This window comes from Rhinoderma darwinii, chromosome 5 (genome assembly GCF_050947455.1).
Source record: "Rhinoderma darwinii isolate aRhiDar2 chromosome 5, aRhiDar2.hap1, whole genome shotgun sequence".
Taxonomy (NCBI): domain Eukaryota; kingdom Metazoa; phylum Chordata; class Amphibia; order Anura; family Rhinodermatidae; genus Rhinoderma; species Rhinoderma darwinii.
Genome location: NC_134691.1, coordinates 204,499,357 through 204,521,190, shown reverse-complemented (window position 1 = coordinate 204,521,190; position 21,834 = coordinate 204,499,357). Strand labels below are relative to the sequence as shown.

General features: G+C 41.1%; 1 protein-coding gene across 1 annotated transcript in view; it reads right to left on the bottom strand.

Moving 5' to 3' along the window:
• SLC12A7 (solute carrier family 12 member 7) overlaps positions 1-21,834 on the bottom strand; it is a 352,177-nt gene that overhangs the window by 31,058 nt on the left and 299,285 nt on the right. The window contains exons 18-21 of the mRNA XM_075826873.1: positions 17,356-17,551; positions 15,194-15,363; positions 9,476-9,607; positions 1,013-1,120 (exon numbers count right to left, since the gene is read on the bottom strand). Coding sequence (XP_075682988.1) covers positions 1,013-1,120; positions 9,476-9,607; positions 15,194-15,363; positions 17,356-17,551 — 606 coding nt within the window. The remainder of the gene's footprint in view (positions 1-1,012; positions 1,121-9,475; positions 9,608-15,193; positions 15,364-17,355; positions 17,552-21,834) is intronic.

Here is a 21,834-nt window from a genome sequence, read left to right as displayed (position 1 = left end):
GAATTTATGTTTACTCATGTTGTCTTTGTCTTATATTAAAATTATTTGCATTATCTGAAATATTTAAATGTGACAAATTAGCAAAAATAAAAGAAATCACGTGAGGGATAAAAACTTTCACAGCACTATATTTTCAGCAAATGTCCACACTCTTCTGCAAAAACAAACATTTAAAATCTAGAAAAACACATTAAGGACAATATACAGATGTGGCCTTACTTACCTTTTTTCTTATTACAACATATCCTGAGATGTGTGGCGCAATACTAGCAGCTTTGAAAAAAAACCAACATGATTTTGAGATACTCTATCATGAGAGGTCTACGCTAAATATGTCTATTGGTGGCCACCCAATTGTTGTGATGTGAGTTTCAGCCTGTTAAGGGTTTTGCTAGCATTTCGCAATATTGTACTGAATTGGTTTTATGAGAAAAAAGTCCTTAATCAAATTGAAGCAAAGGTAAGTGTCGACACATCTGTACCTCGGTGCCAAAACTTCAGTAAGGATTTCCCAATAGAAACAAGTAACTGATGGACCAAGTCGATCTGCTTCTAGGAATGTCATATCTTATTTGCAGCCTCAAAGTATTAGCCCCCACTGTAGCTAATCCACCATCTCTCAGCCTTTCCATCACATCAACATAACCCAAAAGAGTAAAAGAGATCATAGACCTAAGATAAGCTATTGGTTGAACATTTATTAGCCCAGACTTCACCAATAACAGGCATGCTCGCCAAAATTGCTTGTTATTTCAATAGAGCAGGGAATATGAGCAGCTGCCAAATACATCTGGTCTCCAGGAGAGATAGGCTTATGCCAGAACCCATTTTAGATATAATTTATTTGCTTAGCTTGAAGACTTAGAAATGTTTTATTTTCCTAAGAATCTGTAAAGATCTGTTCATTCCAGAGTCCAGAAATAAAAATGGAAATATCAAATCACTAAACAATTTGAAATCCATTGCCGATATTAGAAGCACACGAACCACAGATTAAAACAAATAAGCGTACCTCTCTTTCTCTTTCATTCTTGGATAGTTGCATTTGCTTAAGCATTTGTGATCTTTGTTCCATCATTAGAGTCTTCTCATATGTAAATGCAGAAATGTCATTTTCAAACTGAAAAATAAATATTGTAACAATCTATATTTGCTTGTAAGGAAAAGTTGCAAAATATGCTCCAGAATGGAAGTTTGTTCCATAAACAACGGCTTTATAAACCACTTTAATTATGTACTTAATATACATATAACACTCAAATATTGCTACTATTTCTAAAATCTCTCCAGCACAGAATGTGAAGGAGGCCAGGGTTGGTAAAAGAAAAAAAGGAAACTTGGGCAAAAAGCCGAGTGAATTGCAAATAAGAGCTGCACAATCTATTATATATTTTCGAAAGTTTGTTTGAAGCCCGATTGTGATACGCCAAGAAACAATGCCATCGTGTGTTCAATGCTGAGAAATCTCACTAAATTGAATGTAATGCAGGCAGCCTAGTGATACGCTGAGCAGCAGCGCCATAGTTTGGTCAATTTTGGGAAATACACACTATATCTATTTATAACATCATTTACACTCTCTAGCAATTACATTTATATCGAGAGGTAGCAATTAAATTCATACTGAGAGGTATTTAAATAGTGAGCTTTTACTCTATCCATACCGTAAGTCAACCTCCCGAGCAACGCGGGTGTAAAAGCTAGTTCTCTATATGGTAAAACAGCGCACCGAACACGGTCTGATGACAATTGGGGCAGACAGAAGAGTGCAATGTTCCACTCTCTTTAAAATTGACAAAACTGAAAAAGCTGTATGCTGGTGCATTTAGAGCAATGAACATTATCTGAGGGTAGAGGGTTGGAATGTGGTCCACTGCACATTGCAACAGCCCAACTGCTCTTTCTAATTATAGAATAGGGTCTGTAGTCTCTTAAAATCTTGCTGCTATAGCCATTTTTCATTATTTTAAATTTTATTTTTTTCTCCAACGCATATCAAAAGCCATAACTTCTTTATTTTCCATCGACATTGCTTGTTTTTTGCAGGACGAATTGCAGTTTTTTTTTATGGCACCATTGTATCATATAATTTGTACTGGGAAACTGGAAAAAATATATATTTGTGGGGTAGAATGAAAAAAAAAATTTGCTTCCTCTATTGGCTTTTGGGTTTTCTTTTTATGGCGTTCACCATGAGGTAAAAACAACATGTGAACTTTAGTCAAAATGATTACGGCGATACCAAATTTAGGCATTTTTTTGTTTTACTACTCTTAAAAAACAAATTGTTAAAAAACAAAATAGCAATTAGACCTACCGGTAATTGTATTTCCAGGAATCCATCATGACAGCACTACAGGAGGTTGCCCTCTTGACCTCTGTAGGGACAGGAAGACAGAGAGGTTAAAAGGCCCCTCCCACCACCCACTTGCCAGTGTTTTTCAATTACTACACCAGGATGGATGCAACCCTATTTTATTTCTAGGGATAATAACTGACATGTTAAATGCACAAATCAGAATTCAATAAGGGAGGGAATATAATGGTGCTGTCATGATGGATTCCTGGAAATACAATTACCGGTAGGTCTAATTGCTATTTTCCAGTACATCCCTCATGACAGCACTACAGGAGCAATACCAGATTATAATGCTCAGGGCGGGACTATGGATTGGAGGACTTTCCGTCCAAAACTTAAATCCGTATCGGACAGAACATCGAGCCTATAATGTTTGTAAAACGTATGATGGCTTGACCAAGTGGCAGCTTTGCAGATTTGGTCAATAGAGGCTTCTCTTCTTTCTGCCCAGGATGCCGAGACTGCCCTTGTTGAATGGGCTCTGATGCCTTGTGGGGCACATAGTCCTTGGGACTTGTAGGCTTCTTGTATGGTGGTTTTTATCCATCTCGCTAGAGAGCCTTTTGAGGCTTTCTTTCCTCTATTCTTTCCCCCGAATAGGACAAATAGATTTTTATCTCGTCTCCAGGAGGAGGTTCTATCCAGATACTGAAGAATTGTTCGCCTGACATCCAGGCAATGGAATTTTTCTTCTTGTTGGTCTTTTGGATCTGGATAAAAGGAAGGTAGAATTATTTCTTGTTCTCTATGGAAAGCGGTAGATACCTTTGGAATAAATGAGGGATCCAGCTTTAGGATGATCTTATCCTCTTGTACTTTTAGGTACGGTTCTATGATTGACAGAGATTGGATTTCTCCAATCCTTCTTGCTGAAGTAATAGCGACTAAGAATGCAGCTTTTAGAGTTAAAAAATGCATACTAATTTTGTCGAGCGGCTCAAAGGGGGGCTCACAAAGAGTCGTTAACACCACATTCAAATCCCAGGTAGGAACTGATTTCTTTAGGGAAGGTTTCAGTTTAGAGACCGCTTGGGTGAATCTTCTGATCCACCGATGTTCAGCCAGAGGAGTGTTAAAAAATTACTTAAGGCTGAAATCTGTACCTTTAAGGTACTAGGGCTAAGTCCTTTTTTGAATCCCGATTGTAAAAAATCTAGGATTTTTGCAATGTTGGGAGAAAAGGGATCTGGTCCTGGGATTCCATGCCAGGAACAGAATTTCTTCCAAATCTTTTGATAGATTTTTGAGGTAACTTCTTTATGACTTGATAAGATAGTTGAAATTACCTCGTCTGACAGACCGTGGTTCCTCAAGATCTGCCTTTCAGGATCCAGGCTGACAATTTCAGAGTCTCTATTCCCTGGAAGAATAAGGGACCCTGGGAGAGAAGATTCTCCTTGACTGGGAGCATGATAGGATCTTCCAACGCTAGGTATTGTACGATTGGAAACCAACTTCTTTTCGGCCAATAGGGAAGAATAATGATGAGCTTTGTCAAATCTTCCTGGATTTTTCTTAATACCATTGGTATTAGAGGAAACGGAGGAAAGGCATAGGCCAGATCCATGTCCCAGTGTTGGGACAATGCATCTACTCCCAATGGGTTGTCTCTGAGATTTAGGGAGAAGAATGTCTCTACTTGAGTGTTTTTCCTCGTGGCAAACCCCAATTTCGGGTTAGGCAACGAAAGACTTCCTTGTTTAGGGACCATTCTCCTGGGTCTACTTTTTCCCGACTCAGGAAATCTGCTGATAGGTTCTCTGAGCCTTTTAGGTGGACTGCCGTGACTGATAGGACGTTTTCTTCTGCCCAACTGAAAATTTGTGCAGAGAGGCCCTGAAGAAGAGTGTGTCTTGTTCCCCCTTGATGGCGAAGAAAGGACACTGCTGTCGTGTTGTCCGATAAAATTCTTATATGCTTCCCTTTTATGGTGGGTGAAGCTCTTATAAGTGTCTCCCATACAGCTCTTAGTTCTTTGAAGTTTGAAGACATCATCTTCATTTGACCAGTCCATGTGCCCTGAAAGTGTTGGTCTTGGATTACTGACCCCCAGCCGTGTTTGCTGGCATCTGTGGTAATCACTACATAAGGAGAAGTTCTCCAGGGGACTCCCTTGTCTATGTTGTTTGTGCAGAGCCACCACAGGAGAGATGATTTCACAGTCTCGGAAAATTGCATTTTTAAATTCAGGGAGTTTTGTTTTCGATCCCACCGGGACAAGATCAGATTCTGTAAGGGTCTGGAGTGAAATTGGCTCCATGGAATAGATTGGATGCAAGATGTCATCATTCCCAACATCCGCATACATTCCCTTATGGAACAGGCGTCTTTCCCCCAAAATTTTCTTACTTCTGCCAGTAGGAGTATTTGTTTCTCTCTTGGGAGGAAGGAATGTTGAAGGGAGGAGTCTAGCAGTACTCCTAAGAAGACCTTCTGTTTCTGGGGAGGAAGACTCGACTTCTGAAAGTTGATTATCCATCCCAATTTTTGTAGTAGGGAAAGAACCTGTGACTGATGACTGACTAAGATAGCAGGAGTATCTGCTGTCAACAAGAAGTCGTCTAGATATGGGATAATTACTATACCTTGACTTCTTATGAATGCCATGATCTCTGCCATAATTTTTGTAAAAATTCTGGGGGCGGAGGAAAGGCCGAAGGGGAGGCAGACAAACTGGAAGTGGAGAATGGAAGGACCGTCCTGAATTGCGAATCTGAGGAATCTCTGGTACGCGGGGTGGATAGGAACGTGATAATACGCATCCTTTAAATCGATCGTACACATTGATGCCTCTTCCCTTATTAGAGGAATAGTCGATCTGATAGACTCCATCTTGAATTTCCGATAATTCACCCATTTGTTTAGGAACTTCAGGTTGATTATTGTCCTGTAGGAACCATCTGGTTTTTTGACCAAGAAGATTTTCGAATAGTGGCCCTTGCATATCTCGTTGTGGGGAACTGGGGAAATGGCTCTCAATCTGAGTAATTTCTGGACGTCCTGGATAAGTACCTGATGAAGATCTTTTGCTTGGTACTGGGTTATTAGGAATTTCTCTGGAGGAATGGAGGAAAATTCTATTTTGTATCCTTCTTCTATTATCTTTAGAACCCAGGGGTTCTGGGTTATTCTCGACCATTCGGGATAAAATTGTAGGAGTCTTCCCCCCACACTCTTGGCGTCATTGCTTTGAGGGCTGGAATGAATTATTTGGGTTAAGGAGATATCCTCGACCCCTTTTCCCTTTGGGGTAACTCCAGCGACCGGACTTCCCTTTCCCGCTGTAGTTCTGTGAAGTAGGATCCCTCTGTTGGCGAAATCTTGCAAATTGAGGGGGTTCTTTTGGTTTCTCTTCAGGAAACCCCTTTTTTCTATCTGTTGCACTCTCCAGTATGTTATCAAGGAGAGGACCGAACATCAGAGACCCTGTAAATGGGATAGAACACAACTTGTTTTTGGACTTAGTATCTCCTGACCACATTTTGAGCCATAATGCTCTTCTAGCAGCATTTGAGAGAGCCCCATTCCTGGCAGCAAATCTAATAGATTCTGCTGAAGCGTCTACCAAGAATCCGGTTGCCATTTTTAGTAACGGTAGAGATTCTAGTAGCTCTTGTCGTGATGTCTTCATCATCAGATGGGTCTCTAGCTGGTTTAGCCATATGAACATTGCTCTTGCTACTGATGTGGCCGCGATATTAGTTGAGATCAAGGCAGAGGAAGATTCCCACGCTCTTTTTAGTAGTCCGTCTGCCTTTCGGTCCATGGCGTCCCTCAACTGAGAGGAATCTTCAAAGGGGATTGCGGTTTTTTTAGCAACCCTGGCGACTGGGACATCTACTTTTGGGATTTCATCCCAAGGCTTAGTGTCCTCTGGATCAAAGAGAAGTCTGTTCTTAAAATCTCTTGAAATGAAGAGCCTTTTTTCTGAATCTTCCCATTCAGTTGTCACCATTCTTTTAAGATTTTCGTTTACCGGAAAAACCCTTGTTTTCTTTCCCGTTAGACCTCCAAACATCTCATCCTGGATGGTATGTGGTTGGTCCACTTCGGGAATATCCATAGTTTCCCGTATTGCTTGAATTAGGGTATCAGACATCTCGGAAGAGAAAAAAAATTTTTTCTCTTGAGTGGAAGAAGTTGAAGGTAAGAGTTCGTCTCTTTCTTCTAACTCATCTTCCGATAGGTAATAGCACTCCTGTTCAGAGTCCGACCCCTGAGAAGGAGGCCAATATTTTTGATCCACTTCAATCCGTGGTCTTTTTGCCCGGGAGTGTGAGGGAGTTTCTTGCGGAGGGGCGAGGGAGGCTACTGACTGACCCACTTCCTCACGAATCATAGTCCTAAGTTCGGACATGAACGTCGGTTGTTCCTCCTTTAGTATTTTGGCAATACAATCCTGACACAATTGTTTTTTATGGGACTCTGGCAATTTTTTTGCACAAGTCGCACATTTTTTAACCTTCTTTTTATCAGTTTGTCTCTGAGAGAAATCTTTTTCCTAGAGAAAACAGAAGGTAGGTAAAGTATGGTGTACATACATAAGGGGTCATACCCTTCCCCAAGGGTGAGACTCACGTGACCCTGGGACATATCTGGAGTTCCATCAGGACGAGGAAGTTCCATATCGCGACAGGTAACAGGCAATGCAATATGCAAACCACAAAAAATAAATCCAAGTTAGAGTTATCAGCTCTAACTACATACCTGTGCGTGTCCCTTTAAATGCGGGCGTTTTGAATTTCCCGCCTTCCAAGATGGCCGCGGACCGGAAGTAGCCCGACGTCATATCCGGTCGGCTATTCGTCCAGCGTGTACCTGGAGTGCAGCCGCCATAGCCGGCGCTAAGGCTTGCTATGCGGTGCAGCGAGGATCCCTGCCGGTGCGTCCATGCCTATGGAGCTGCCGGTCCCCGCCTGGTCCGCGGTCCGGCCGAAGCCTGCTTGGGAAACCCCAGCCCCCACACACTACCAGAACCCTGCCTAGGATTCCTCCGGTAGGTGTCTTAGGGAGGGAGCTAAGGGACCCGTCGTATGAGGGGTGTTAGCCTGGGCTTTAGGGGGAAGAGAAGGGGGAGTGCACGGACCCCCCGATCTTGCCCCCTGCCCGAGTTTTTTCCTGCACTAATACAGGAGCGACGCTCTCTGCTCCTGACCCTTGTGGGGACAGGAAGAACACTGGCAAGTGGGTGGTGGGAGGGGCCTTTTAACCTCTCTGTCTTCCTGTCCCTACAGAGGTCAAGAGGGCAACCTCCTGTAGTGCTGTCATGAGGGATGTACTGGAAAAATTGTTTTGTGTCGCTATATTTTGTAACTTGTTTTCTTTTTTCCATCGACTAAGCTGTGTAAGGCCTTGTTTTTTGCAGGATGAGCTGTAGTCTTTATTGATACCATTTTTTTTTTATCACTTTATATTCCAGTTTTCGTGGGAGACAAGATGACCATAAAACAGCAATTCTGTTTTCTTTTTTTGACGGTCAAATGTCATATTTTAACAGTGCAGGTTAAATAATGTTATATTGTAATAGTTCTGACTTTTACAGACACATCAATACCAATTATGTTTATTTTTGTTACACTTTATAGGATTTTTTTGTAAAACTTTTAATAGCACTGAGACCCCCACGATCTCTAAACCGAAGCGGCAAGAGTGCTGAGCCACTTGTTTCTGAACGCCTTTTCTCGGAAAGCAGAGGAAACGGTGTACAGACTCAATAGAAAGTCTATGGGTCCGTACACCGTTACATCGGCTTTCAGAGAAAAGCCGATAAGAAACTAAACGGCTCATCGCTTACCCGAGCACTTCTGCCACTTTATTTTAGCGATTGGTGGGGGCCTCAGTGCTCAGACCCCCACCGATCAAAACTTCTGACATGTCAGAAGTTTTCTGATAGTTTAGTTACCCTTTAACTAAACTAATTGATAATTGGTTACACAGGACCTCCTATCCTTAATTCTGTTAATTTGTCAGCAAGTAAATGTTGAAAACACCTTGCATGTTATATGCATTAGCACCTCTCAGTTGTCATGTTTCCCGGGGTGCCTCTGGCACTTTTGCTAAGTGCTTGGCTCTCTTACATTTGCTCTTTGAAACTTGGCGCCATTAATCCAAGTCTCTCCTATTTTTTCAGCTTCTCTTTCTTCCTCCCCGCTCTTTTTCCCATTTTCCTCTCCTCCTTCTGTCCGTCAATCAGGGATGTAGGACTTATTAAAAAAAAAATTCCACCTCTGAGACTCCTGTCTTTTTTGCTCCCTGTAATTACACTAGATCCCACATTTTTTGTGTTCAGAGATTTAATTGCCCCCATAAAAAAGTTAAAGTGTTGAGATACTAGCGTAGCCTGCATGCAGATATTCTCGGAATACAGGAGAATAATTTTTCCACTACCACCTTCACGTTATTTACCCCCCTCATATTCTGGCAATTTGCAACAAACGATCTACTGCCTCAATTATTTGCTACTCCGGAATGCCGAAGTGTTTCAGTTACTTGAGGTTCACCTCAAAGAGTATTTACAACTTAATGACCCTTCAGTCTACTCTACGATCTCCCTGTGGCAAGTGCCTAATGAGGTCCTTAGAGGTCTCTTTGCCATGTCTAAGAATGCAGTTGACGTTCAAAACATGTATGCGTACTGGTCCTACGTTTTTGTGTGTTGGGTGGATTTGTATTGCTTCTACAATTAAGTCCTAATATTGCTTCATGAAATCTTGTTGTTTTTTTTGCTGTGAAAGATGCATATGCCAAGGCGAGGACAGTGAACTGGAACTTTGAAGACAGTGGACATCGGTAAACAATGCATGTTACATTTGAAAATTGTTAGCGTTTTTAGAAGTGTTTTCTTGGTGCAGTTTAATTGCCAAAAATTTGTGTGTGTGAAGGAAGCCTTAAAAGTTAGCGGAGCTTACACCAAACTCACATTTTTCTGGTCTTTTAAACATAATATACACTATGTAGTGCTGTATTCCCTCTTTGTTAAGCCATATACATTCTATTATATTATCAAATGCTAATACTAAAACATTTTTATGTACATTATCACAATGTCCTTTATTTACAAATATACACTAAATTCCAAATACATATTTTTAAAAAGTGTAGAAGAAGAAAACAAACCATTTCAACTACTTCAACTTCAGCATCCAAGCGTAAATGATACAGGAACATCTGGAGATCTTTTTTCATCTGAATGCTGTTATCATCCATTTGGGCAACCGTAAAAATCCGCATCCTGCACTTTCTCCAAACCTTTGAAAAGTAAGCAATTATTAAGAATAGTAATAATAATATCCATCTATAGAAAATCACTGTATAATTGGCTAATATAAACACACAAAATGGCCTGTGGTGGCAGCATTTCAATTCTTTCAGCTTCATAGAACTGCACCAGAAGTATTTTTTCTAGTTTAGTGTCATTTCTAATGTCTGAAGTTATGCATTGACGTATCAAAATTTAAATGGTACCTCCAATGACGTTGTAAAAATATTTTTGCATAGCTGAATAGAGCCTTTCAATGCAATTCCGACATTACCTACACTACCGATCAAAAGTTTAGGGTCACTTAGAAATTTCCTTATTTTTGAAAGAAAAGCACAGTTTTTTTCAATGAAGATAACATTAAATTAATCAGAAATACGCTCTATACATTGTTAATGTGCTAAATGACTATTCTAGCTGCAAACGTCTGGTTTTTAATGCAATATCTACTTAGGTGTATAGAGGCCCATTTCCAGAAACCATCACTCCAGTGTTCTAATGGTACATTGTGTTTGCTAACTGTGTTAGAAGGCTAATGGATGTTTAGAAAACACTTGAAAACCCTTGTGCAATTATGTTAGCACCTCTGTAAACAGTTTTGCTGTTTAGAGGAGCTATAAAACTGACCTTCCTTTGAGCTAGTTGAGAATCTGGAGCATTATATTTGTGGGTTCGATTAAACTCTCAAAATGGCTAGAAAAAGAGAGCTTTCATGTTAAACTCGACAGTCTATTCTTGTTTCTTAGAAATGAAGGCTATTTCATGCGAGAAATTGCCAAGAAACTGAAGATTTCCTACAACGGTGTGTACTACTCCCTTCAGAGGACAGCACAAACAGGCTCTAACCAGAGTAGAAAGAGAAGTGGGAGGCCCCGCTGCACAACAGAGCAACAAGACAAGTACATTAGAGTCTCTAGTTTGAGAAATAGATGCCTCACAGGTCCTCAACTGGCAGCTTCATTAAATAGTACCCGCAAAACGCCAGTGTCAACGTCTACAGTGAGGAGGCAACTCCGGGATGCTGGCCTTCAGGGCAGAGTGGCAAAGAAAAAGCCATATCTGAGACTGGCAAATAAAAGGAAAAGATTAATATGGGCAAAAGCACACAGACATTGGACAGAGGTAGATTGGAAAAAAGTGTTATGGACAGACGAATCGAAGTTTGAGGTGTTTGGATCACACAGAAGAACACTTGTGAGATGCAGAACAACTGAAAAGATGCTGGAAGAGTGCCTGACGCCATCTGTCAAGCATGGTGGAGGTAATGTGATGGTCTGGGGTTGCTTTGGTGCTGGTAAAGTGGGAGATTTGTACAAGGTAAAAGGGATTTTGAATAAGGAAGGCTATCACTCCATTTTGCAACGCCATGCCATACCCTGTGGATAGCGCTTGATTGGAGCCAATTTCATCCTACAACAGGACAATGACCCAAAGCACACCTCCAAATTATGCAAGAACTATTTAGGGAAGAAGCAGGCAGCTGGTATTCTATCTGTAATGGAGTGGCCAGCGCAGTCATCAGATCTCAACCCCATAGAGCTGTTGTGGGAGCAGCTTGACCGTATGGTACGCAAGAAGTGCCCATCAAGCAAATCCAACTTGTGGGAGGGGCTTCTGGAAGCATGGGGTGAAATTTCTCCCGATTACCTCAGCAAATTAACAGCTAGAATGCCAAAGGTCTGCAATGCTGTAATTGCTGCAAATGGAGCATTCTTTGACGAAAGCAAAGTTTGAAGGAGAAAATTATTATTTCAAATAAAAATCATTATTTCTAACCTTGTCAATGTCTTGACTATATTTTCTAGTCATTTTGCAACTCATTTGATAAATATAAGTGTGAGTTTTCATGGAAAACACAAAATTGTCTGGGTGACCCCAAACTTTTGAACGGTACTGTATATTATGCAGATAGCTACTTCCTTGCCCGAGATCTAGCCGTTATACAGGTCAGAGACTAAATGTAAAATCTTCTCTTGCTTCTTCATCAAATGGGCGGTCACTCTTCCTGATTGTGACATCACCTAAGGGAACTGAAGCCAGACCTAAACCCTTATATCCCATGATGCAGAGCTGTAAATCTCATGCACTAGCATATCAACTCCACCAATCAGGTCACAGAATCTCCTGCTTTAATCTCTCCCCAGAATATATTATCTATAGACATCTTCTGCAAGACGAGAGTAAAGACAGACAAGTGCTGAGAGCTAGATAGATAGATAGGAGATATTCAGTGATGGCAGCGCTCAGCACTTGTTTGTCTTTACTCTGGTCGTCTGGTCTTCCAAACGTTTTGGAATTGTGGAAATCACGGGATCAACAGACATGTTAATGATATGCAAATTATAAAAAAAAATGTAAACAAAATATTCCAAACATCTTGATTTATTCAGTATATAATATGAGCGTCATGCGCAAAAATACACGCCTTGGGATGCCATCAATCAGGTTATTAATGGTTGTCTGAGGAATGATATGCCACGATAAATGCACTTGGGATTGCAAATCATCAAGACTGGCTGCTCCCTCTGCAATGGCCGACCAATGACGTCCCAGATGTGCTCGATAGGAGACAAGTCCGGACACGATGCAGGCCATGGTAGGACGTTTAGGCCACGAACGCTGCTCACAGTAGCACGACCAACACACGGCCATGAGTTGTCCTGTTAAAAAACGGCTTCTGGGACACTTTGGAGAAATGTCCGTAACACTGGTTTCATGACCAAATCAATGTAAAGCCGAGCTGTTCGTGTACCTGAAATGAAGACTAGAAGGGTACAGCTACCGTACATTGTGCCACCCCACACCATAATACCGGGAGTAGGATCGGTGTGACATTCCCTTGTAAAGGCCTCTTCATGACATTGCCCACGTGGTCTCCAGACCAATTTCCGGCTATCATTGCATCCGAGAGAAAAGAGGGACTCATCACTGAAGAGGATAGACCTCCATTCCAGCCTCCATTGCCGTTTTGCTATGCTCCATGATAGCCTTTGAGAGCGGCGGTGTGTGGTCAATAGAACGCCCTGTAGCTGGACGTCTGTCTCGTAGCCCAATATCATGCAAAAACCTTGTGATGGTTTGTGTCGACACTGGTTGCCACCCTAGGCTTGGGATATAACGTCCAATTTCACTTGCAGTACAGAATGGATAACTATGCGCTATTTTTCCAATCAGACGATCCGTCCGTACAGAGGTTCGCCTCCACGCACCTCTTGCACTGATTCTTGTTTGTTGTTGTTCTCCCAACCTCCGGGACACGCAACGTTGAACAGTGCTGACATCTCGGCCATCGCACAATCATCCCACACCACTTGATCCTTACGGCTTGCCCTTCTTGGTGTTGTCATTTTAATGTTGAGGAGTGTATATGTATGTATGTATATATATATATATATATATATATATATATATATATATATATATATATATGTGGATCTCTCATTAACAGAAGAGTAATATTTGGGCTAAGTCTCTTTTTTTTTATTAGCTCTAGCTGCGGCTGCAGATTCACGACACATATATTCTTTGTAGCCCGATGTTGTGCAAACGCCTACTGATAGTTTGTGTCGACAATGGTTGCCGCTCTACACTTGGTATCGGACGTCCAATTTCACTTGCAGTACAGTATGGATCACTATGCGCCATTCTTCCAATCAGACGAACCGTCTGCGCAGTGGATCGTCTCCGCGCACCTCTTGCTTTCATCCCCATCCGTTGTTGTTCTCCCAACCTCCGGGATACGCAAAGTTGAACAGCGCTTTTATTTTTTTGTAAATTTAGTGGTGCATGCACCGGAGATGCTCCGAAATTCTGACACACCTCGGGTTATCCTGTGCCTCTTACAAGCCTCAGTAAACTAAGCAGTTACAGCTCTAAGCTGTCATTAATGAGTTTACATCACATGGAGCCTGGTTACTTCTGTTCTTATACTTATAAAAGTAGACCAGTGACCCTGGGAATAACCTGGGACCATGTAAAGTAAACCTACCAATGACAACTTAGAGCTGTCACTGCTTAGTTTACTGTCACAGAGGAGACTAAAGGTAAGTATAATAATTGTTTTACTTTTTTTGTGTTGTGTTTTTTTTTTTAAAATGTTTTCATTTTTTTACAGGTTCGGTTGTTGGACTACGGATGTAGCCATCTCTATCTTGACTGATAACTTGCTGCAGCGTGATATCCATAGAAAATACATTAAAAAAGTCAAGTTAAAGTTGCCTGACACCATGTATTTAATGCGTTAAAAGTCAAGCTAAAGATGGCTACATCTGTACTTTGGATTAGAGGACTACTTCGGTTAACGAGGGTTGTGTGGGGGGGGGGGTTTGTTTCAATAACATATTTTTTGTGTGTGTCTGTTTTTTTAACATTTTTATTACTATTGCCTTAGTAATTTCCGCTGTCTGATTGTCAGTGTCCATTACTAAGGGAGGGGCAAGCCGGTGGAATGGCTATTACTAACCCCACATTATTACCCAGACACCCACCTCCCCCAGGGGTACTGGGAAGAGCCAGGTACGATCCACTACCCGACCATCCATAGTGATGTTCGGGAACTGAGGCGGCCGCAGACTGGTAATATTAGGCTGGGAAAACCCAAAAACAGTGTCCCGGAGCAGAGCCTATACTAGCACTCTGCTGTGGGACTCCGGCTCTGGGGCTGCCCGACATGAGTGTCCATATATGGACAGTGATGTCAGGGGCTTTTCCAGAGTCCTGGTGCAGAGCCTATACTAGCGTTCTCCTCTGGGACTCCAGCTACGGGGAAGCCCCAGACAGTAATGTCAGGAGCAGAGCTGGAGTTCCAGGCAGAGCGCTAATAGCGCTCTTTCCAGGACTTCGGCTCTGTGGTTGCCCCTGACATCACTGTCCATACATGGATAGTGATGTTAGAGGCTTCCACAGAGCCGGAGTACCGGAGCAGAGCCCATACTAGAACTCTGCCCGGGACTGCAGCTCAGCTCTGGACATCACTATCCATATATGGACAGACCCTAGAGTAAGGCGGCTCGGGAGTGTGCACATCAACATAGTGCCTCTCCCTCAGCAACCTTCTTCATAGAATCCGTAGCCAGCGTCTGATGTTGCTAGCTACGGATTCCAACTGATAACGAGCTGGGACTGCAGAAGTAGAAGAGACGGAGGAGCAGCAAGAGAGGGAAGAAGACTACAGCATAGCAGGCTAACGCTTTTATTGTGTTAAAAGGAACACATATAAAAAGGTTTTTTTTATCTTTAGAGGTACACTTTAAAGGTCACTTTTTGGTTTGTATGTTTGTTTTAAACTTCTAAAAGTTGCATATATATTAAATCAGAAATATGGGCAACCAAGGAGAATAAATTAGGACATCATTTTTATTTTTAAAATTAGGTTTCCCTTAATATAAGAAAATAAATACTACTGAAACATTACTAAAAAACATCTGCAATTTGAATGTTTCAGCAAATTTCCAGTTAAAAAGTATGGATACAGTTAGCAGTACTTTAACTAGACCCAATGATTAACTTTAGAATAGTATTCACAAGTATGTTCAAGTCTCTGTATTATTGAAAAATATGATAAACTATGCAGATACCTTATGTTGGCGTAACAGGAAAGGCAGCAGCATCAGCATTCCACCATCATGAACAATCCACCATACATCAATATTTCCTTCAGCAAAACGCTCTTGATTGGTAGGAAACAAATCTATATTTTTGGCCACAAGTAAAGCTTGTTGAGCTGTCGTTGCATCTCGTACTGTGTCTGTAAAAATAAATAAAAATGTAGCTATACTCACACCTGTTCCCTACCTGAGAGAATATTGGTTGTCTGGTTATGCAATTCCATTGTATTATTAACTCCATCACTTATTTTGACTTCTCTACAACATGCAAAACGCACTGTGAACTACAAGTAATATAGTTCTAGTGTTAGGATATTGTAAAATAAATAATAGACGAAACTTGTGACTTAGAGTCCGTACATATGTATTGCCAGATGTGTAATATATCCTTAAAGGATGTCCACCTTTTAACACAATGTTTTTTTAGGTTCAAAATTCTGTGCCGATTAATTTTCTTAACATATCTTTATAGCATTGCAGCTTTGTTTTTCTGATACAGAGATCCTAATCCCCTGATAAGACATCAAGTTAAATAACAAATGCCTGGCTACCTGCAGCTGCTTCCAAAAGGAGCCTAAAGGCATATTCCATAACTAGAATATCGGTAGGGGTCCGACTCCTGTGACCCCTGCCAATCAACAGTGCCCCCTGTTTTCCCAGCTGCAGGACCACTCACCTGAAGGAATAAAACAGAGCATGTTTCCTGGCGCTCCATTTAAAGTCTATGGCAGTGACAGAAACTGTGGAGAGCTGTGCATACCGCGTGTACATTGAACTCAATAATAATAATACAGTATGCAATATGCTCCTAGGCTCCCTCTTGTGACACCTACAGTTTGAAATTTATAATTGAACTCTTTGTGAATGAAGAAGATTTGGAGCTCTGACCGCTATAAAGATAAAATAAGAAATTAATCAGTAGAAAATTCTAAACCTAAATTTTAAAACGTAGGTCAATATAACAAAACAAAAAGGTGTTCAAAGGTGCACATTTACTTTAAAACATGACCCGATGGGCTCCTTTGTGCTCCAGATTTGAGAAATTCTATATAGGCTATTACCAAAGGTAGAGCTCTTATTTAACTGTCTATTTTATTATGGAAAGTCTAAACCAATAATCATTTAAAAACTTCTTATTATAAATGCATGAACAGGAAAGTTCATTCCTTTAATGGTGTGGAATTGCCACATTATTACTATTTATAAACTCCTTAAGCTATATTCACAGGACAGTGAAAAAAAACAGGCGTTAAGAATGGATCAACTGTCATTTTTCATTGCCTATTTGTATCAGTGAGTCTCCACATTCTCATCCATCTCTTGGCCACCTGACCTTTTTTTTTTTTTTTACAGCCGTTTGTCATCTGTCACACCGCCCTCTGTAGTTTTTGCCACACCGCCCCCCGTAGTTAGTGCCCCACCGCCCACCCCCGTAGTTAGTGCCACACCGCCCCCCCGTAGTTAGTGCCACACCGCCCCCCCCGTAGTTAGTGCCACTCTGCCCCCCGTAGTTAGTGCCACTCCGCCCACCCGTAGTTAGTGCCACTCCGCCCACCCGTAGTTAGTGCCACTCCGCCCACCCGTAGTTAGTGCCACTCCGCCCACCCGTAGTTAGTGCCACTCCGCCCACCCGTAGTTCGTGCCACTCCGCCCACCCGTAGTTCGTGCCACTCCGCCCACCCGTAGTTCGTGCCACTCCGCCCACCCGTAGTTAGTGCCACACCGCCCCCTGTAGTTAGTGCCACACCGCCCCACGTTCCCGCACCATGCTCTCCTTCAGTGATGCAGGTCTAGTCTCTTCTGACAAGGCCTGCTTCAGCGAAATGAAGCTGGCGGCGCAATGACGTAATTGCTTCACCTGCATCCTAAAGACGCAGATACAATTGAGTCCCTTTGTGACCGTTCAGTTTTTAATGGCCATCATATGGATTGATTTCTCAAAAATGTCTCTAAGTTAAAACATGTTCTATTTGTTGACGGCCAGTGAATACACCCATAGAACTTCACTGTTCTGAAAACATGACCATCACATGGCCGTTTTTCACGGTCGTGCAATATAGCCTTGTGCAGACTATTTTACAAACTGTAAACTAAATCAATCGGGACACAATAAACATAATGGCAACACCCACCAACAAAAGGTTTCCAGTTGGAAGGATTGTTTGGCTGCTTCCACGAGTGCGGCCAAGCCATTAATACAGTGTTGTGTTTCATGCCACCTAGACCAGCTGACTGAATCAAGTGTGACATACCATCACGTACACTGGGTGAAACAACAAGCTGACAAAATCCTTTAGTCTTCTCTGCAGTCATTAACGCTTTAACGTTCTACAAGAGAGATAGAATATATAAATAATTATTTACTGGATTTGAAGAGCACTTCCAATTAAAATACACAATGACCATAAAAACAAGGAAAATCCATTCTATAAGTAACATATTGGAAAAAGCTAAAAATTTTGATCTTAGCTGCCTTGCATAATATTAACTTAACCCTTTACTTCTGTAGCTATTTTTTGGATTTTCTTTTTTCGCTTTTTCCTCCCTACCTTCAAAAAGCCATTTTTTTTCCTGTTGATATAGTCGTATGAGGGCTTGTTTATTGCTGGCCAAATATAATTTTTTTATGACACAATTTGTTGTACCATATAATGCACCAGTTTTTGTACCATATAACGTACTGGGAAACTGGAAACATTTTCTTTGTGACGCGGCATGGGAAAAAAACTGTGATTACTCCATTGTTTTTTGAGTTTCGTTTTTACGGAATTCTCCATGTGGTAAAAACGACATGTTAACTTTATTCTGTGGGTCAATATAATTACGGCAATACCAAATTTATATATATTTTTTTGTGTTTCACAACTTTTAAAAGGAAAAAACTAATTGTTAAAAATATTATTTATTTTGTGTCTGCATATTTGAATATTTGGCAATTTGAAATGTAAGTTAAAGTGTATGTTCACAAATGCCAGAAGTCTAGCAAGCAAAATGGGAGAGCTTGAGGCCTTGGTACTGGGGGAACATATAGATATAGTTGGTGTTGCTGAAATATGGCTAGACACTTCTCATGACTGGGCTGTAAATCTACAGGTTTTTACACTGTTCAGGAAAGGCAGGACAAATAGGAAAGGCGGTGGTGTATGTCTGTATATGAGAAGTGATATAAAGGCGAGTGTGAAAGAGGCAATAGTGGGTGAAGATTGTGAGGAAATTGAAACCTTGTGGGTGGAATAACAAAGGGAGGTAAACACGAAAAAAAAATACTTTTCGTGTAATCTATAGACCCCCCACTATAACTGAGGAGATGGAAGGTCAGCTATATAAACAGATGGAGGGGCAGCACAGGGGGGTACTATAGTGATAATGGGAGATTTTAATTACCCAGATATTAATTGGTGTCATGGTTCGGCTTCAACTGCAAAGGGGAGAAATTTCCTCAACCTGTTGAAGGAAAATTTTATGGCCAAGTTTGTGGAAGACCCGACTAGAGGTGAAGCTCTGTTGGAACTGGTAATTTCTAATAATGCAGAGCTTGTTGGGAATGCCAATGTTCATGGAAACCTCGGTAACAGTGATCACAACATAGTTACATTTCACCTTTACTGTAAAAAAACAAACACAGGCTGGGAGGGCAAAGACACTTAATTTTAAGAAGGCCAATTTCCCCAGGATGAGGGCTGCAATTCAGGATATAGACTGGGAAGAACTAATGTCAAATACTGGTACAAATGATAAATGGGAGATCTTAAAATCTACTTGATATAATTATAGTGCAAAATGTATTCATATAAGTATAAACAACTAAAATGAAAACCCGCATGGCTTACACCTTCTGTAAAAGGTGCAATATAGGACAAAAAAAGGGCATTTGAAAAATACAAATCAGAGGATACAGCTGTAGCCTTTTTAAATTATAAAGAGCGTAATAAAATCTGTAAAAAAGTAATAAAATCATCAACAATACAAATTGAAAAGCATGGGGCCAAGGATAGTAAAACAAATCCCCAAAAATTATTCAAGCATGTAAATTCGAAGCAACCAAGGTCTGAACATGTATGACCCCTAAATATTGGTAATGGGGAGTTGGTCACAGGGGATCAAGAGAAGGCAGAGTTACTAAATGGGTTCTTTAGCTCTGTATATACCACAGAAGAAAGAGCAGCTGATGCAGCCGGTGCCAGTGTTGTTAATATATCAGTTGATCTACTGAATTGGCTGAATGTAGATACGGTCCAAGCAAAGTTAAATAAAATAAATGTGCATAAGGCCCCGGGACCAGATGGGTTACACCCTAGAGTTCTTAAAGAGCTTAGTTCAGTTCTTTCTGTCCTCCTCTTCATAATATTTAGAGATTCTCTAGTGACTGGCATGGTGCCGAGGGACTGGCGCAGGGCAAATGGGGTGCCTATTTTCAAAACGGGCTCTAGGTCTTCCCCGGGTAATTATAGACCAGTTAGCTTTACATCAATCGTAGGAAGAATGTTTGAGGGGCTATATACAGGATTATGTGACAAAGAATAGTATTATAAGTGACAGCCAGCACGGTTTTACTAAGGACAGAAACTGTCAAACCAACCTGATTTGTTTTTATGAAGAGGTAAGGAGAAGCCTAGACACAGGGGCCGCTGTGGATATAGTGTTTTTGGACTTTGCAAAAGCATTTGACACTGTCCCTCATAGACGTCTTATGTGTAAATTGAGGACTTTAGATTTAGAAAGTATAGTTTGTAATTGGATTTAGAATTGGCTCTAGGACTGTATCCAGAGAGTTGTGGTAAATGATTCCTACTCTGAATGGTCCCCGGTTATAAGTGGTGTACCCCAGGGTTCAGTGCTGGAACCACTATTTTTCAACTTACACTACCGTTCAAAAGTTTAGGGTCACTTGCAAAAATAAGGAAATTTCTAAGAAAAGCACAGTTTTTTTTCAATGAAGAGAACATTAAATTAATCAGAAATACACTCTATACATTGTTAATGTGCTAAATGACTATTCTAGCTGCAAACGTCTGTTTTTTAATGCAATATCTACATAGGTGTATAGAGGCCCATTTCCAGCAACCATTACTCCAGTGTTCTAATGGTACATTGTGTTTGCTAACTGTGTTAGAAGGCTAATGGATGATTAGAAAACACTTGAAAACCCTTGTGCAATTATGTTAGCACCGCTGTAAACAGTTTTGCTGTTTAGGGGAGCTATAAAACTGACCTTCCTTTGAGCTAGTTGAGAATCTGGAGCATTACATTTGTGGGTTCGATTAAACTCTCAAAATGGCTAGAAAAAGAGATCTTTCATGTGAAATGCGACAGTCTATTGTTCTTAGAAATAAAGGCTATTCCATGCAAGAAATTACCAAGAAACTGAAGATTTCCTACAACGGTGTGTGCTACACCCTTCAGAGGACAGCACACACAGGCTCTAACCAGAGTAGAAAGAGAAGTGGGAGTCCCCGCTGCACAACTGAGCAACAAGACAAGTACATTAGAGTCTCTAGTTTGAGAAATAGACGCCTCACAGGTCCTCAACTGGCAGCTTCATTAAATAGTACCCGCAAAATGCCAGTGTCCACGTCTACAGTGAAGAGGCGACTCCGGGATGCTGACCTTCAGGGCAGAGTGGCAAAGAAAGCCATATCTTAGACTGGCTAATAAAAGGAAAAGATTAATATGGGCAAAAGCACACAGACATTGGACAGAGGAAGATTGGAAAAAAGTGTTATGGATAGACGAATCGAAGTTTGAGGCGTTTGGATCACACAGAAGAACGTTTGTGAGACGCAGAACAACTGAAAAGATGCTGGAAGAGTGCCTGACGCCATCTGTCAAGCATGGTGGAGGTAATGTGATGGTCTGGGGTTGCTTTGGTGCTGGTAAAGTGGGAGATTTGTAGAAGGTAAAAGGGATTTTGAATAAGGAAGGCTATCACTCCATTTTGCAACGCCATGCCATACCGTGTGGACAGCGCTGGATTGGAGCCAATTTCATCCTTCAACAGGACAATGACCCAAAGCACACCTCCAAATTATGCAAGAACTATTTAGGGAAGAAGCAGGCAGCTGGTATTCTATCTGTAATGGAGTGGCCAGCGCAGTCACCAGATTTTAACCCCATAGAGCTGTTGTGGGAGCAGCTTGACCGTATGGTACACAAGAAGTGCCCATCAAGCCAATCCAACTTGTGGGAGGGCCTTCTGGAAGCAGGGGGGGAAATTTCTCCCGATTACCTCAGCAAATTAACAGCTAGAATGCCAAAGGTCTGCAATGCTGTAATTGCTGCAAATGGAGCATTCTTTGACGAAAGCAAAGTTTGAAGGAGAAAATTATTATTTCAAATAAAAATCATTATTTCTAACCTTGTCAATGTCTTGACTATATTTTCTAGTCATTTTGCAACTCATTTGATAAATCTAAGTGTGAGTTTTCATGGAAAACACAAAATTGTCTGGGTGACCCCAAACTTTTGAACGGTATTGTATTTATTAATGATATAGAGGATGGGATTAATATTACTATTTTTGCAGACGACACCAAGCTATGTAGTATTGTTCAGTCTATAGAAGACGTTCATAAATTACAAGCTGATTTTGACACACTGAGTGTTCGGGCATC